General features: G+C 40.1%; 1 protein-coding gene across 1 annotated transcript; it reads right to left on the reverse strand.

Moving 5' to 3' along the window:
• Nucleotides 1-1,159: 1,159 nt before the first annotated feature.
• Nucleotides 1,160-3,221, reverse strand: tspo (translocator protein). The gene is made up of 4 exons (XM_080845524.1): nucleotides 2,984-3,221; nucleotides 2,223-2,396; nucleotides 1,945-2,083; nucleotides 1,160-1,695 (listed from the first exon to the last, which is right to left on the reverse strand). The coding sequence occupies exons 2-4, from the start codon at nucleotides 2,393-2,395 to the stop codon at nucleotides 1,525-1,527; spliced, it is 483 nt and encodes a 160-aa protein (XP_080701650.1). The 5' UTR covers nucleotide 2,396; nucleotides 2,984-3,221; the 3' UTR covers nucleotides 1,160-1,524.
• Between the last annotated feature and the right edge of the window lie 15,410 nt (nucleotides 3,222-18,631).

The following is an 18,631-nucleotide window of genomic DNA, read 5'->3' on the forward strand; positions in this document are numbered from 1 at the left end:
ATCATTTGACTGTTAGATCATGGCTTGAGAGAAATTAAATGTGTTAGGGGGAGATAAACAAAGGAATAGAGAGACAGGTTCACACCCAGCATCAGGCAACTAGTGAGATTCAGCCCATCCCCTCAAATGCAAAGGCATTTAATTCTATGTACTCTTCCTATGGCTGTTGGCTGACCCTCAACTTGCAAATTTAATTTCTACTACTTCACTGGCTGGTAAACTGAATACTGTTGAATACGTAAGACATTTTAAGTTGCTTCTTAAGTAGATGGCTACTGGTGGTAAGGTAACCCATATCCTATTGTATGTTGGTGTGGTTGATTACCAAGTTGGAATTGCAGCCTACCAATTAGTCCAGGATATGATCTATGCACAGTAATCTTTAGATGGGCCTCCACAAAAGAACTATCATTCATTCATCTGCAGTTTCATTTGGAGGCCTATGGTCTATGTGGTCAGATAGATGTTAATTCTGAAAGGTAGACATCATCTGAAATTATAGTTTTATTTTTCAGGCTACTACACCTTGGACCTCGAGCTCTAGAATTACATAAGAATAGTGGTCAGGCAAATATTTACTGCCTTGTCCATACATAAATCTCAGCAACAAGTCCATGCACAATAGGGTGACATGGTGTTCTTTCTGTTTTGTATTTATAATACAAATAAGACAGATGTCAGACAGATAAACAAAAAACATACAACCCTTCTTACAACTTGCGTGGGTAGAGGCTGCAATAGCTAACATTACATGAAACTTGCAAGACTATCTATGGTGAGCTAGCAATGCAAGCTGAAGGTGAGAATGATGGTACACAAGTTAGAAATGGACAGAGGTAAGTAACACCTAGAGCTTAAAGAACTGCAAATATGTATGCTCCTTTTACAGAAGCACACTGACACATTCTGAGGTGTTGATAGAAGAGCTTCAAGGTATATTATTAACATGAAAAACAAGTGTGTTTAGTCAGACCTCTAACTATGCATTAAACCTCCACATAAAGCTTACCATTTGGTTCAGTAACTGAAATATGATTAAAAAAATCAACTAAGCAGTATGATCAATATAATTATTTTAATAGCAAAAATATGGCAAGTTGGGCAGAAAAACTGTAGACTGTCATTTTTACATAATTTCAGTAAAAAAAGCACAGATGGGTGATTGTATCAAAGAGTATTTATTTAAGCCCCACTAGTTTAAAATTAAATATTAATTTTAACACAAAAAAGAGCCAGGACCTACAAAGAAAAGCAGAAAACAATTCAATATAAATTCATTGTGATTTCATATACCATAACATTGTTAGTGTAGTTGGTATTATATTTGATTATGGTTCTGTTATTGAACAGGTTTTTAAACTATATTTGAGTAATTACTGAAAGCTTTGGATTTTTTCACACCAACTACAAGATCAGTAACCAGTTGAGTTGCCTTGAATGAAAACAATCAATATAGAATGCCAGATAACATACTAATAGCCACCTTGCATTCCCTTTATATATATGAAATATTGCTTTACACAACTATTCATTTTTCTTAGGATTATCTCTCCAGATGCAGTAGTTCAGGGTGGTGGCTAGACAGAGCCAGGCCAGGTATGGGGTCATGAGGAGGGTGGCAGTGCGGTTGATGGAGTACCAGGAAACCATGGTGGCACCCACAGTCCCAGTGAGCATCACAATCTCAATCAGTGCCTGGACAAGGAAGCGGAAGGCATTACAGAATGCCATCAAAAACAATTAGCAAGTGACCTCAAAATTATGCTGATGTTGTTTTATATTTTTATATAATGTAGGAAAGGGTCCTCATTATCCATTAAAATGTACTTCATTAATGACACAAATTACCTGTAAGGCCTGTAGATTAACTCATGTAATTAAACAACTAACTTAGGGCTCTATATCTGCCCATTTCAATACATGGTGAAATGGAGAATTACAGACCCCTTTAATGTTATGCGCTCCAAAGAAGATGGGTGTCCATGCCCAGTTCAGAGCCAACTGCAGACCATACAGTCCTAGAGGTACCACAGCATCTTCTGTGAAACCACCCAGTTCATTCCACACAAGGTAAGAGGCATACCTAATATACAAAGAAAACAAAACAAAAACACCCTTGCATATCTTCAAACTAGAACATCGTGTAAAATCAACATTATCATATATTGTAGCAGAACTAATGCATTCAAGTGTAATGAAGTAATGTGTAAAGACATGCACACCCCATGCTCGTGTAAAGTGTTGTCCACACTATTGGGAAAGCTGCATTAGGAGGTCGCCAGGAAGGTCTATTCAGTGTTGGATACCATGTCTTCACTTCTTTACGAGTTATAAACCCGCCATACAACCCCCCTAGATGAGGCAGGGCTGTGAAACCCAACATAGGCATCCACATCCTGTATCAACAGAGTCGCCATTACAGATCATTAACAAAGTTTCCAGATGCAAGTGAAATAAAGTGTACATGCTATTTAAATAAATAGCTCAATTGTACTGTTTCAGCTGCTTAGATCAGTCTAAAACGTACAAATCCTAAAAACTTAAATATTTAACAGACGACAATACAGCAATATGTTTTTGCGGTAGGTTAAAATACTTGATAGACTAGGCTACTCCTGACTGGAGCGCGCAGCTTCCCCGATGAAACCCTTTGACACACTAACAGAGCGCAATATGTGACGTGACTTGAAACATGACAACCAAACCTAGCACAAGAGAGATAGATTCATTGCTAGGTATGAGCATGTTTTACACTAGATTATATATAATTTTACAAGTAGATAATTGTCCAGATGATTCTGTTGTTTAGCTACAAACCATTACGTTACTGTCACGCTTTCAGTTATGAAACGTCGGTGTGTCATTAGCATTGGAGTTGTAGACCAGACAATTGTGTCTTGAGGGGTGCTGGAAGATATTTTGTACACACAAATAAAGAAAATACTATTAATCTCTCATACGCGTTCATTTGAGGACATCTTACCTTAACTGACCTTGGATATTCCGTAAAACAGATAGATTATAGAATGTGTCCTTGTCTGCGATCAATGCGACGCTGAAGTCATATAATGTTCGAGTAAAGATAAGAATGGGTGCGGTTAACTTTTTGAAGTAGGTGACTGAGTTTTGTAACGATTTAGATAACGCGTGACCAGTCGCACTGACGTTTAATAACTCCAGTCATATTCAGAAGCGCCAAGGAGCGTGGTGTGTGGCTTGCTAGCAGCCTCTTCCTTGTTTGGCTTTCACGATGGTCACGATGGTCTAGCAAGTGGTATCCAAAGGCGGGGTTTACTGCATGTGGCTGGGAAGGGAGTCAACTTGGGGGCAATTTATGAAATAATTCAATTAACTCCATTCAAGGAATTGAGTGTTCTTCGAACACACTGCAGGATAAATGAGGCATTGTCTTTGTTGTGTTTCCTGAATAAGAAACAATCTCAGATTTTATACAAAGTAGCCTATGTCAGTGGTGTTTTCAGAAAGTATAAGTAAAAATCATGTGGGGAAATAGTACACACCTCATCCACAAGGGGGCAACAGCTTACTTCTTGGTTATCTCTTGCTCTAGTTATATTAAGGCATGGAGTAGCCTCAATCAACGTTTTGTTTTGTTGCGTTTGCTTTTGGGGATTTCCCCATTTGTGAACATTTCGGAAAGCTGGGAGTCTTTATAAAGGCAATACAATAAGAGGCTAGTCTTACTGTGTCAAAATTATCTGACATCCATAATTTGTTCCGCGTTTTATTGACAGCCCCTACTGGAGTTGCAACTTACAATATCAATGCTGCAAGTATATAGCCTGACGATGTCATACTCATAATTCTAGTCTGAATATGAGTCTGATACTGCTCCATTGAGCTGTGATTATGGGGCGTGTTTCAACGAACCAGGGAAAAAAATGCCTCTTCACTCAATTGGATACCTAGAACCAATCAGAGCAACGTGTTATGACCATCTGATATATTAAACTTTTACCGGATCCCGTAGGAAGGACGGCAAAAACATCTTTTCGATGGACAAATGCCTTGATCGCGTTTCTCTGTTCCTCTTTCAAAATGAATGCGCTGTCAATATCTGTGAGATATGCATGCTCACGTTATACTTATTAGCAGCGAGGCTAGCTAGCTACTATGCGTTTCAATGGATTTTTGGTCTAAAGCGGTCCGCATTCTTATCCGACCGTGCTCTCCGATCTCACGAGGCACGCCCTAAAACGCCCTCCTTGAAGTGGGACCACACCTTTGAGCACCTCGGACAGCCTTTCGACGGTCTCGGATGGCCTCTGGAGCGCCGCTCGAATTTTCTGAACTATCCGATCCGAGCTGTCTGACACCCCTGGCTGAAATCACGTTTTCCTGTTTCGTTCCCTATATGACAGCACCGCCGTTTTAAAAAAATCGCTGAGAGATCGCTGGGAACCTGGGGCTGGAGGTCCAGGAGTGCATTAGGAGTTGGAGGAAGATCAGGGACAAGTTTGTAAAAATGAAAAAAACTATGAAGGGCACCAGCGGAGATGCAGGAGGAAAACCGACATAGAAATCCCTTCTTCCTTGCTCTATCGTGGCTCTCGCCGCATATAAAGCATAGGGAGACGTTGTCTAAATATGGCAATAATAAAAACATTTCTTGGTTTTCGAACAGCCTCTTTGTGTTTGAGCTAGCAGAGCATGCAGTGTAAATGATTAAATTGTAAAAGAACCTGAATTGTAGACGTAAAAAAGCAGAACTGTTTGTGTGGTATAATAATAGAAAATATTCGGCAATAACCGCCAGCTTGGTCATTGTCGTAATTCATTTCACAACAACAGCCTCTGATCATTAACGGAAAATACACAGGATAAAAAATAAACGATTTCTTATTTTATAGTTCTACTGTTGTTGTTGATGATGATGTAATGGCCTTGTAACATCATAATAAGCCGATGGTAATCTCCACAGCCCCTCGTAGAACCATGCAAGTAAAGGTGAGTCGTACGATCATCCGATTAGAAAGGGCGTGTCTCTCGTGAAGTCGTACGAGGTGAGTTGGATAACCATGCAAAAGCCTTAAGCGTTAGCAGTAACCTAATAATAATGGTCTTTAGCGTCAGTTAAAGAAGCATTCCGGATAAATTGCTATTCGCTAGCGATATGCTAGCCACTAAAACTAACGAAACTCTTGAAATGTGCTGACTTTGACATTATGACAAACTAGTTACTCAACAACTGTCCTAACAGTCAAACATCAAGCAGGTACAACACAAGACAAAGCAAGACGGCAAATAAGCTACTTACTAGTTCGGCAGACAGTAGGAAGCCGGGCGGCAATCTTACATTTAGCGATTATATGCCTATGGACCCTGGTATGGCAATGGCACGGAGGCGATTCTCCATATTAAAAGTCATTGGAGCGCCCACATTTCAAGCTGTTATTTTACGGTAAAACTGCTTATCCTAACCCTAATTCTGAAGTATAATTGTTGCATACTGTTACTTTAAGACCTACAATACTCTGCAACATTCGTGTAGCACATACACAACTAACCGAGTCAATGGAGACATAAAAAAGTCGTGTAGATAGCTTAATTCACATAAAATATTTCCCACTAACAGGCTCCAGAGACACCGCCATCTTGGTACGATTTCGAGTCTACCGTTAATTCAACTCAAGCGTTGGTTGATCATCTGTCCATCATCGTTTAAAGCCCGCCCTGACGATTTCATTGGTTAGATCAGTTTCTGATCTATGATCGTTTCTCCCCAACGGAGCAGTGCCAGACTGAACTTCCAGACCTCAAATGTTGTGGGCGGGGTTCAGGCTGGTATCCAGGCTAGCAGGTATACATAATAGTTTGGCAATTAGAACCGATGTGTCTTTATCATATCAACCACTTGGAGAAGACAAAGTTAACTCTTTAAGAGCAAAACTGGGAAGCCTCTAGTTGTTAACAACGATGAGATTTCCATGGTTGTTCATAAACGTCTGTAGGCCTATATCCATGGACTTTTGAGGCAGATTAAACAATCAGGTGACTACTCTCCTTTAAGAAAAGTGTCTGTTGTTGCTGTGGGGGATTTCTATCCACTAGTTAAAGGCCAAGCTTTGTATCGTTGGCAACAAGACGTTAATTTAAGGCCACACTTTTTACATATTGAAGGACAGATATTGCTCACCAGAAAGATCTAGGCTATTGTTTTCTCAGTTGCTGAATCGCAAGAGGGTCTGTAAAGAAAGGTGACTCCATGTCACAAAAGGAAATAACTTGAACAACATGAAACTGGTGAAGTTGAAAAGAGTGTTGATATCACCATACAAGGAAGGAACAAAGATGTTGCTGAAAATAATCTTCACGTTACACCTTACATGAAATTAAATTAAGGGAATTTCGAAAGGAGAGCAAAAACTGGGAAGAAAAGTTGGGACATCATGTCAATGTTTTCCAAAGAGCCTGAAGAGGAGAGAGTGACAGACATCAGTGGTGGTGACAGACATCAGTATCCTCTGAAGTTACCTTGGGCCTCCAACATGCACAAAGTTCAGGGTTTGACTGTAGAAAAGGCTGTTGTCTCTTTTTAAAAAGATGTTTGCTCCTGGACAAGCATATGTGTCTGTGTTAAATCTTTACAGACACTGCTTTATATGCAAATGACAGTGAGCAATGAGCTTTCAATACGAGATGCCTGCATTAATTAAACTTCACAGCCAAGTGGGTCCAAAATAGTTTTACACAGAGCCTGGTCCCTCATATTGAAAATATTGAATCAGGTGAGATACTTTTGGATATTTTTGATGAACATTGATTAATTGAGTATGAAAAGCCTCACTCAAAATTCCAAACAATTCCAAACAGTTGACTGCTTAGAGGGAGATAGCCCGGATGGACACAAGTTTGATCCTCCACAAGATCCCAGGGGTGCCAAAAACACAGAGCGAGAGAGAGAGAGAGAAGTTAGGAGTAAAAGTTAGAGAATGGGGTTAGTTCTGAGCCAAACACAAGACAGTGGGAGGAACTAGATTCCTTTAAAAAGTCTGACCTGACATTCATACAATTAGATCAAGCTAATCCATGGACCATCTCCTTTTTGTGGCTTAATGACTACAATAAACCTCAGATCAACACATGTGGCCTTTTGACTGTTGATTGTGGAATTGCGAGAGTGGCTGGTTTTCAACGCGACAATATATATATATACAGCCGCGGAAAAAATAAAGAGACCACTTCAAAATTATCAGTTTCTCTGGTTTTACTATTTATTGGTATGTGTTAAAGTAAAATGTACATGTTTGTTTTATTCTATAACCTACTGGCAACATTCCTACCAAATTTCAAATAAAATATTGTCATTTAGATCATTTATTTGCAGAAAAATGACAATTGGTCAAAATAGCAAAAAAGATGCAGTGTCTTCAGATCTCGAATAATGCAAAGAAAACAAGCTCATATTCATTTTTAAACTACACAATACTAATGCTTTAACTTAGGAAGAGTTCAGAAATCAATATTTGGTGGAATAACCTTGATTTAAAATCACAACTTTCATGTGTCTTGGCATGCTCTCCACCAGTCTTTCACATTGCCGTTGGGTGACTTTATGCTACTCCTGGTCCTGGCGCAAGAATTCAAGCAGCTCGGCTTCTTTTCATGGCTTGTGACCATCCATCTTCCTCTTGATCACATTTCAGAGTTTTTTTTATGGGATTCAGGTCTCGAAATTGGGCTGGCCATGACAGGGTCCTGATCTGGTGATACTCCATCCACACCTTTACTGGCCTGGCTGTGTGGCATGGAGCATTGCCCTGCTGGAAAAAACACTTCTCAGAGTTGGGGAACATTGTCAGAGCAAAAGGAAGCAAGTTTTTCTTCCGGGACAACGTTGTACTTTGCCTGGCTGAGGTTTGTAAAAGACCATAAGGATTGAACCAAAGCAGACTGGAGGGTCTCCTAGTTCGTCTTCTCTGATGAGTCCAATTTCACAGTAGGTGCAAGACTCTGTGGCTTGTAGGCCTCTCCAGGTCTCCGTCTAACCATTAGACGACCATGTGTTGGGCAAAGCTGAAAATTGGACTCATCAGAGAAGACGTAAAACCTAAAACCACAGAGGCATGGGGTGTTGGTATGTACCACAAAATGCATACTGAATGTTTTGTGATTGATTAACCATGTGGTAAATACAGGATACAGGGGATACAGGAGGTTGAAGGTTCAGACAGTTCCTGTGGGTATAGAAACGTTGAGTGCTCCAGTATTTAGGGAGGCTGCTGGAAGAGCTGACAGAAAGGTTCTGCAAACCAGAGAGGCCTAGAAAGGACAAACATGGAATGCTGGAAATGAGGGACCGAAAAAAAAACAAATGGATGGAGTGTTTCAAAGAACTACTTAACATGTCAACCCTGAAAAATCCTTGAACATCCAGCCAGCTGACAGCGATCTATCAATCAATTGTAGCAAGTCCACCAAGGCAAAGATCCATGAGGCCATCAAGCAGCTGAAGAGTTTCAAGGCTTAGGAGGACCACATTTTTTTTGTATGTTGGTCTTAAGAGGCCACGTCAACCATTCCACTATCACTTATTTCATGTATAGCGCCACCTAGTTACAAATGAAAAAGCAAAAATGGAGTGTTGTAAAAAATGTTAATTGTAAGTTGACAAGGTCAGAACTGCTTGAAATCGGAGGTGTGGGTTCATTATGACACCTTCTGACTGCACGTTAAGTTTCGTGGAATTCCGTTCACGGGGGGGCATGCAATAAATTGATTTATATGGTTGTACACCAACTGACCTGTAGGTGGCGCGACACAGTTTTCTTCGAATATCCCAAGAACCGTAGGGCCTTGGAGGGCCAAATTGTTCTTGTATGTTTGTGTTAAGGGGCCATGTCAACCCACACCATAACCAGTCATTACATCTATAGCGCCACCTAGCTAAAAATTAAAAAGCAAAAATTAGGTGTTTTAATCGCATATATGTCAGTGCTCGAAAAATGACCAAATTTGCCAGGGACAGCAAGCCTGTAACCGTCCATCTTCGGTAGAGTTTTTGTCCATGGATGGAGCAAAATGGCTCTGTAGCGCCCCCTAGAACATTGCAAAAAACCCTGCGCATTGGGGTTAATTTGGCTTAGCTTGACGGAATTCGGTACACGTCTTCATCATGCTTGGACACACCAAAATGTCTCTTGACGCCATGGTGGCAGGTCCACAGGAAGTCGGCCATTTTGAGTGGAAGATGCGTTTTGACGGCGTTTGCACACCTCGCATCTGATCGAACTCCTCCGACAGATTTAATGGTAACGCCTTGAAATGTGGTCAGGCTACTCTTCAGCCATGGGCAACTAAAAGTTATATTGGATTTTCTCATTAGTTGGAAGGTGTGGGCGTGGCAGACCCTCAAACTTTGCCAACTTGTTAGTGCTTGCCACAAAACACAAAGTCTCTTATAACTCAATTGCATATATGTCAAAGTGCTCGGAAAATTACCAAATTTGCCAGGGACATCAAGCCTGTAACCGTCCATCTTTGGTAGAGTTTTTGCCCATGGATGGAGCGAAATGGCTCTGTAGCGCCCCCTAGAACATTGCAAAAAAACCCTGTGCATTGGGGTTATTTTGGCGTAGCTTGACGGAATTCGGTACACGTATTCATCATGCTTGGACGCACCAAAAAGTCTCTTGACGCCATGGTGGCAGGTCCACAGGAAGTCGGCCATTTTGAGTGGAAGATGCGTTTTGACGGCGTTTGCACACCTCGCATCTGATCGAACTCCTCCGTCAAATTTTATGGTAACGCCTTGAAATGTGGTCAGGTTACTCTTCAGCCATGGGCGACTAAAAGTTATATTGGATTTTTCTCATTAGTCAGAAGGTGTGGGCGTGGCATACCCTCAAACTTTGCCAACTTGCCAGTGCTTGCCACAAAACACAAAGTCTCTTATAACTCTTGCGAACATTGCTTGATCCAGAGAAAATGTCTTAGGGTGGACGCTGGCCCGAACCCGTACATATGCCTGTACATATGCCTGACTGATATCACCTATAGCGCCACCTGTTGGTGGTTGGAAACTTCACTTTGTTTCCACACCCCTTTATGTGACCTGTTTTAACAAACTACATTGCAAAAGAAAAATATACCAAGACAATCCACAAAAAAGTAGTACACAAAACATTACATTACCAAATCATCAAAATCTATCACAAATAATTCCTTTAATATATAAAAATGAAACACAAACCAATTTACACACAAAAAACACATAAAAACACACAAACACACTGACAACCATGACTCATTCTTTGCCAAAACCTACTGAACAGGGCCTCGTTTCCCGAACGCGAAAAAGGACTTCGGTCGTAAGAGGGATCCTACGTTGCTGAGCGGTTTCCCGACGCCGCACTTAGCTTAAGTTTATCTTTCGTTGAGAAGAATTCTACGTGTGGTCAGGACCAGTAGTAACTTCACACTTAGCGATGCAATCCACCAGGGGCGTCGTTCGGCCTATTATAGAAGAAATCCAAAGGATGTTTCTGTGTATAGCACATCATGAGAATGTCATTGTTTCACCTGCCTATTCCCATCAAAATAGAAATAAATAATATTGAGTATTTGAAAATAAAGATTATACAAAATAATATGTTATTGAACTAAGGAGATGGCTTTTCTGACTGTGTAGTTAGGCTGCAATATTAGGAAATTGACATGTCATTGAGCCGGGCTGGAAATCAATCAAGAGGGTGGCACCCGCTAGCCTATATATATTTATTGAGGTATTGTTCTTATGTCGACACTTGTTATATTGGAACTTCATTCATGAGCCTATACATGGGTTTCTTGTATACAAACATTGAAGGCTGCGCGCGCAAATCCACGGCAGAAAGCCATCTACCCTAATCAGTGTTGGGCAAGTTACTTCAAAACTGGAATGCATTATTTATTACTTGTTACTGTCATTTTAAAGTAATTCGTTACATTACAATATTACTGTTTTTAAAATGTAAGGCATTACACTACTATTGTATTACTTGTAAGTTACTCGCACCAAAATCACTGGAAGTATGGATTTGGCAATCTTACTGTAATGAAGCTCAAGACGCTCAATTAGTGAATCACACATCCAGTGGAAGGTGATGTGGTATCTGTACTTATGGTAATCAGTAGAACATAATAGCCACAGTGATGGCTCATGGCACAATACAAAGAACAATCATCGCAAGAACAGACAAAAGGTCAAAGTCTGGCAAATTGTGATAGAAATACTGTAACTTTAGGCCTATTCATATTAACAATAATTGGACTGTATTGTAATGTCTAAAAATATGACAGGATACAAAATTAGCATTTCTATGCCTTTATTATTTCCAACTTCACAGCATTAAGCATAGTTTATGCGTCATAAAAAAATAAAAATAGTTTGCAACTGGATTAGTGTATTGGCTGTACCCCTATGGTGGGGAGGCAGTAGGCCTACACATAGCACCTGGGCATCCAAGTCCTTTGTGAAGGTTTTTCGGCTTTGAAGTACATGCTGAAAATATAAGAAAATAGCCAGATTTCAAATTCAAGAGTCTAAGATATAAACACTACATATTAGCTAAGGGGCCTTACAATGTACAACCCAAATGAAACCAACTATTTTTGTAAGGTATGGCTGTGCTGAACATGAAGATTGAAATATTAATGTGTGTCAAAAATATGTTTTTCTATGGGACAGGTAGCCCAGGCTAGTGCACCCCAATGTTCATGTTCAGTTCAGCACGCCCTTACAAAAATGCTCCACATTATATTTCAAATGTATAAAACGCGTATGTATAGGCCCTAGGCTAGATCTAAAAAATTAAATAAAAATCCATATGGGACAGAAACAGGCAGTGCATCACACATTTTCAATATTAACCTTCAAATTCAAGTTCATCTTATGGTTTATTGTATTAAACATACTTCTTGTAGACTACGTTTCATCTTAATACATTGACGTGGTTCACAATGACGTTATGTACATCTGTTCTGATCTAGAACTATGTAGGTTAAACCAGATACATAGAAGGATTCTAGAAAGATAGAAAGATTCTAGGGCTCTGGGCTAAACTAGTAGGTAGTAGTGGTATTTGTAGGTAAAGTGCACTTTAACAGAAAGACGCTTTATCCTACATGTAGGAGCCAAATTAACTTTTATGTTAATTCTTATGTTATCCCCTTATTAGTATGTGCAAGTGTGTGTTTGTGTGTGTGTGAGTGACACTATGGCCGTAGGTATTTGCCCCACCTAGAGGACACCTGAACACACCTGAGAGGCTGAAGGTGGAGCCCAAGGGGGATAGGCCTTAAAAGCCAGGAGCCACAGCATCTGGGCGTGGCTGAGGAAGGCAACAGTTTTTTGACCATGTGCCAGGACGTTAACAAAGGAGAACTGTGCTTTACGAAAGACTTTTTAGTTTAATATCTTTATTTTATTTGCAACAACTTTCTACAATAAACGGTCAAAGGGACCAACTGGACTCACCTCTACTTCTCATCTTTTCTACACGCGTCAGAACTAAATCCAACTCAGCCGCCACTGGTAGTAAAATAGGAATCGCTGCTACACTACATGTACACTGTATGGTAAAAGAGCTAAGTTAGTAACGTTACCAAGTATTTTCAGCTAACAAGCTAGCGGGTTATTCAGTGAAGAGGTGGGCTTTTAGGCGTATTTTTGATATGAAACAAAATTCCTGTGTTCACTTATATGGAATCAGATCAATGCCATAAATATTTTGTAATCTGTAATATAGATTTTGTATCTGTGAAACCATCTACACTTTCAAAACCTATCTACAGATACGGATTTAAAATACGAAATGTATCTACACTTTCAAAAACTATCTTCACTTTCAAAATCTATTTACAGATACGGATTTCAAATACGAAATGTATCTTCACTTTCAAAATCTATCTGCAGATATGGATTTCAGTTACGGATTTCAGTTACGCATTACGGATACGGAGACGGATACGGATTTCAAGTACGAGTTACGGATTTCTGTTACGAATTACAAAATCTTTTTGGCACTGTCTTTATTTCCTTTCTAACGAGCCAATCAGCGCTTTTGGCAGATTTTCTAAAGCGCCAATCAACACATTGTATCCTGTACTGACTAGCCAATCAGCGGCGCTAGCTTGCTGGTAACTGGGAAAGTTAAGTGAAACGGTGTATGCAGCAGTCATGGATCAGAGACCGAGAAATGGCACAAGTAAGAAGTCCTATATTTGGAGTTGTTAATAAAGTCATTGTAAAACGCACAATCATAGTCAGTGGTTTTCACTCCACACTTCGTTACACCTGTTTCAAAGATCCTTGTCGTTGTATGGAAGATATTAGGATCTGCTTTGGTAGCTAACGAAAGCTAACGTTAGCATTTTCGTGACCGATCTCCTATTCACATTTAATTAAGTTAACAATGAACAGTATTCATATGACCAATTATCACGATGAGAACATTTAGCAGACAGACTGCTATTGTCTTGTTCTCCAGACACATGCAAAGTGATGGTGGGGGTATACCGTTAAGTGCATATGCATCCTCAACAGCTGGATAATGACCAGCCTGATTTCAAAACCACCTTGTAATGTCATTTTCGTTTCTTTTCATGGCACTTTGGGGTAGGCTATTTGTAACCCTTTTCTGAAGTCCTTGAAAACGTTTTGTGTATTTTGTGTGGAAGCGAGTTTTCTAGCGTCTCAGTGGAAGAGATATATGAGACCAATTTCTTAGTTACAATGCGTTCTGCAGCCAAGCGATCTCTGAATCGCCAGAGCCTAAGATTAACTAAATAGTACAGGTGTTCATCAGCCCTTTGGGCCAGACATAAGGCATGCTTGTTTAACTTCCCCCACGGTGTTCGTACACCGAATTGTATTCAAACCGTGCGGGGGAGACCCCAGATCTCTCCCTAGGCAGAGCGGTGGCAGTTTTAGGTTATAACTATTGAATAATGAGCGGGCCAGCAGCAGTTGCCAGCAAGCTAGCGCTGATTGGCTAGTCAGTAGAGGATACAATGTGTTGATTGGCGCTTTAGAAAATCTGCCAAAAGCTCTGATTGGCTCTTTAGAAAGGCAGTAAAGACATTGCCAAAAAGATTTTGTAATTCGTAACAGAAATCCGTATCCCTATCCGTAATGCGTAACTGAAATCCGTATCTGCAAATAGATTTTGAAAGTGAAGATAGTTTTTGAAAGTGTAAATAGTTTTTGAAAGTGTAGATAGTTTTTGAAAGTGTAGATACATTTCGTATTTGAAATCTGTATCTGTAAATACATTTTGAAAGTGAAGATAGGTTTTGAAAGTGTAGATGGTTTCACAGATACTAAATCTATGTTACATATACAAAATCTATATTACAGATTACAAAATATTTATGGCATTGATCTGATTCCATACAGTTAGATATGTAGCAGAACTAGAGACTGTCAATACATTTGTTTGCTTTGATTAGAGTCTTAAGTCAAACGATACAGCCACAGTGGCGGGTGAAGTAACATCACATAGCCTAGCCTAGGAGGGAGAACCTTGGTGCTAAATTAGGCAAACGTTAATTCTCTGAACTTGTCTGATCATGTTGATGGATGGCCACATATTTAATCATTTGTGATTCATTTTTTAAGCTATATTCTGAGAATGGAAAAGTACATTTTCATTCATGTCTGTTAGAACCAATGCATTTGTGGCTCCAAACCACATTACATTTAATTGCGACATGGCTTCAAAGGAAAGTTACCTTAGCCCAGTAAGAAAAAAACATGTTGACGCAATGGTAGTGTGGGTATCATATCTGCAAGGATACCATATCTGAACGTTTTAGCCTTACCTTGTCATCATTGCTGCTAGTGGCCACATCTTGCTGCCAATTTTTCGGAAAGCTGGCGATTCCACCGTTGAAAGCGGCATCGATTAGCCTAAAGGAAGTGAAACATTTTGCGCCGACGTTTCACCTCTGCTGATCTCGCGGTGATTTTGGCGAATTTGGATGAAGGAAAATAAAACACTTCATTCCAGGTTAAAAATGCATTGTAACGCGCGTTACTGATATTTGTACCGAGGTAAATATTACCAATTTTGTTTCTGTAATGCCTTACATTATCGCGTTACCGCAAAAAGCAATGCATTACAGTAATTTGTTACTTTTGTAACGCGTTACTCCCAACACTGACCCTAATACAAATGAATACAGAAAGCCCAGTTTAAATGTATTGTTTATTACTTATTTAGCCTACCATTCCCTATTCTGTTGCCATGAATGCTTGCACCCTCTCAACATATTCCCAAACGTAACCTTGTACATTGTTGAGCCTTTTTCTTTATTTGATTTGATTTGATATTTTATTTTTCCTGGCAAACGGATGCTTCCTCCTAGGTATACTGAACATCTTACCAACTCTGTTAGAGCAGTTCACCACACAACAACTCCCTGTCATGTTGCCTTCCTCCACAGCTTTCTCATCCACTTCAACGCTATCTTGCGTCTTTCTGCCGCGAGATTGCGCACGCAACCAGTGATGACGTAGCCGAGAAACCCATGTATACACAAGTGAGAAAATTGACTCGTCTGACATCGATGAACAGGCGACCTCCACAAGAGATACTTAAGAACTCGTGCACCTGACTTTAAGATGATGTTCGGGAAACGCTCGTAAATAGAAAGTGTTACTGAGTCTACTATGTCGCCAAAATCCACGTAGAACGTTAAAATACGTCGTTATCGGGAAACGAGGCCCAGTTCGGCGGTCATATTTTGTAACGCTTTGCGTTACGTCTAGTTTTTTTGAGTGTACACTTACATAGCAATGAAAGTATGTAAGACCAAGATTAGGAACATGTCTTGATCGATATTGCATAAAACAATGTTTAAGTTTACTTACTTAAAATCTTGTCAAGCAGTACTTGTGCTAACCAGCAGTCACAGTTCAGGGAAGGCCTTTGTCATGATTAACATTTCCCACAACATCTCCATGGGACAAGCATGGGATGTTTCTACACACTAAATGGCTATGTAGACGCTGAATCATTAATGTCAACTTTGGAGACAGTAAAACCGGTTCCATTATGTGGTAGGTAGGTCTGTAGCCTACCTTTTCCCTTTATTTTTCATTATAGCCTTCTGTGTCAATTAATTGGGCCAGTGCAAATTTTCTGTGCTCTGTAGATCTGTTATTCATATACTAGGTGTACTTAATATTGATTTACTAACATCATCATCAACATCAGGCAACAATAATGTCTAGATGATAAGGGACTGAGAGTTTCCATACAGAAATGGTACAGTCATAGTGGCAAAATCCAACCAGGTAGGCTAGGCTATGTGACCTGCATTGAGGTGTTGACAGCCTTACAACGCACATATAAGGCTCGCGTTAATACCTGTCTTCTTTCGCATCTCTGAAGTAATTCGTATACGTCACCATCCAATGGCAACCACTTTCTCACATCATCTTTTGGTCCTCCAGCGGCTCTACCTTCTTGTCGCGGCACCAGCCCTCGTTGTCTGGCTGTGAACTCTAACCTCAGTGGTCGGGAAATGTCAGAGAGAGGCCCGTGCTGCAGCAAGGGGACGTTTAAGGGAAAAACACTAGTCTTTATTGTTATATGTTTAACAATAATTTTGTCGGATGTACAAACCTATTAATGAGCGCAAATCAACGACTCTATTCTCGACCGACAGCAAGCGCACGTCAGTAGCCTATTTGCAGCCTTCATCTCGTGTCGTATTGAAATCTTGGCCAAACATGTGAGTAGCCATCGCAGCTAAATTGTTTTGCAGTAAACATCTAATGCACCCTCTGTGGAGCTTAAGGCTGATGCTTGTCTGTCCCCTCCACTCTATTAACATATTCTCAGCAGTGCTGATTGCATTTCCAGTGATTCGTGCATTCATGCGCCTCAATGCTAGCCATCACAGAACGCGGCAGCTTCATATGTATGGTGCCTTTGTGTCATATCTTGTCAAGTGATTCGCTTGCGTTGTCACCTCATGTAGATTTTACACCAGTGCCATGTGAGGATGTTCTCCCCTGTGCTCAAGGTTGGCATTTCAGTAGCCAGTATCGTTTCCTGACATATCATCTGGATTGAAGTCGCACGGTAAACGAGCTCTGTTGCACTAGCCTGTTTATCAGTCCTTTTTATTGCATTCGCAAAAACCGTGATGGCTCACCTCACTCACATTGTTGGAAGGCGGGTATTGTTTGAATATCAGAGGTATCGTGGGTATGTGTACCTACTTGTGTCTATCGTACAAACGTTGCATTTTGGATTTTATTTTTCATGCGAAAGAATGACATTTACGGCATTAGTCGCCGCGTCGTTTAGCATAGGCTACAGCATCTTGTGGCATCGTGCTCCGCAGTTGTTTGAAGTAGGTTACCTGGCGTCGGAATAGTAGGCTAGGGCTATAGTCTAAATCCAGGTTGGTTGGACTGCGTTTTTCTAGTTTATTTCAGTATCCTCCTGGGTATCTTTGAACGTGCATTCAATACCCCAATACATAGCCTATTTCACCTCTGGTTCTTGTGTCACCTGTGGATTTTCTTGTTTCGGATAAAAATAAGAAATAATCTTATCGAAGGCTATTCGGTGCTGTGGGTCATTTGTTGTAAGAATCCATAAATAGCCTTACATTGTTTCTTACATTGCCATAACTATATCCATCCCTGATGTTATTTCAGAATTGACATCTTAAGGTAGGCTACCCCTAATGTAAAATGTAACGCGTTAAGTATGCTACAATACACTGTCGCACGCGTTAATTATGCTACAAGACACAATGTTTCTAACTTTGCCTATTTATATATTTCAACTTGAAATCGTGATGGACACACAATACAAAATAATGACAGTAGCAGACTGTATTGACAAATAGCCTGCTCGGTCTATACTAACATCTGTTTCAGGCCAGGTGAGATAAATAGGCTACCTTTCTCTTGAGTATCAACATCGTTAAATGTAGACATGGTCAGTGGCACTCAGAGTATGAATTCTAGGTGAGATAGCCTACATTTTCAGTAGATACACAGCCATAAATGAATGTCCTAGGCTATGTGAAATCAACTGAAATGAACCATCTTTTATGAGGAAGTACTGACATGATTGAGAATAAGTTTCTTTCCAGAGAAAATGACAAAGCAGTTGTAAGGGGTTTTGGTCTACCCTGCAACACCACCAATAGCCCAGTTGGCACTGATTAAAGCTTGCCAACATGCTAAATGGTGTCTTTTGACGATATAGTTTGCAATGTCATGCTGTGAAAACTTTTCTTACATTTTTGCCTTGAGCTCTGTTACATCAACACAGAACTACAAAGTGAATGGATAGTGGGAACGACAGGAGTGTTTTATGTCCTTAACATGACCATAAACCATCATAATAAGTTTGAAGATGATACCAAAACTATTTACCCTTAAAAACATACCTCAAAAGGTGGCAAATTGTTGCATTGTGTCGCTTTAACATTACCTCAGTAATAGATTTTTTGCACAAAAGACACTTGATTAATTTGCTTGCAGTAATTTAGCTTCTTGCCAGGATTAATTATTTCACTATTTTAATTACATCTAGCTAAAGAGAGGTCATGGAAACCTCAGGGAGTGGGTTGATGGGAAAATATAGAGCCGTTATTGTAG

Source organism: Sprattus sprattus (genome assembly GCF_963457725.1).
Source record: "Sprattus sprattus genome assembly, chromosome: 10".
In the NCBI taxonomy this organism is placed as follows: domain Eukaryota; kingdom Metazoa; phylum Chordata; class Actinopteri; order Clupeiformes; family Clupeidae; genus Sprattus; species Sprattus sprattus.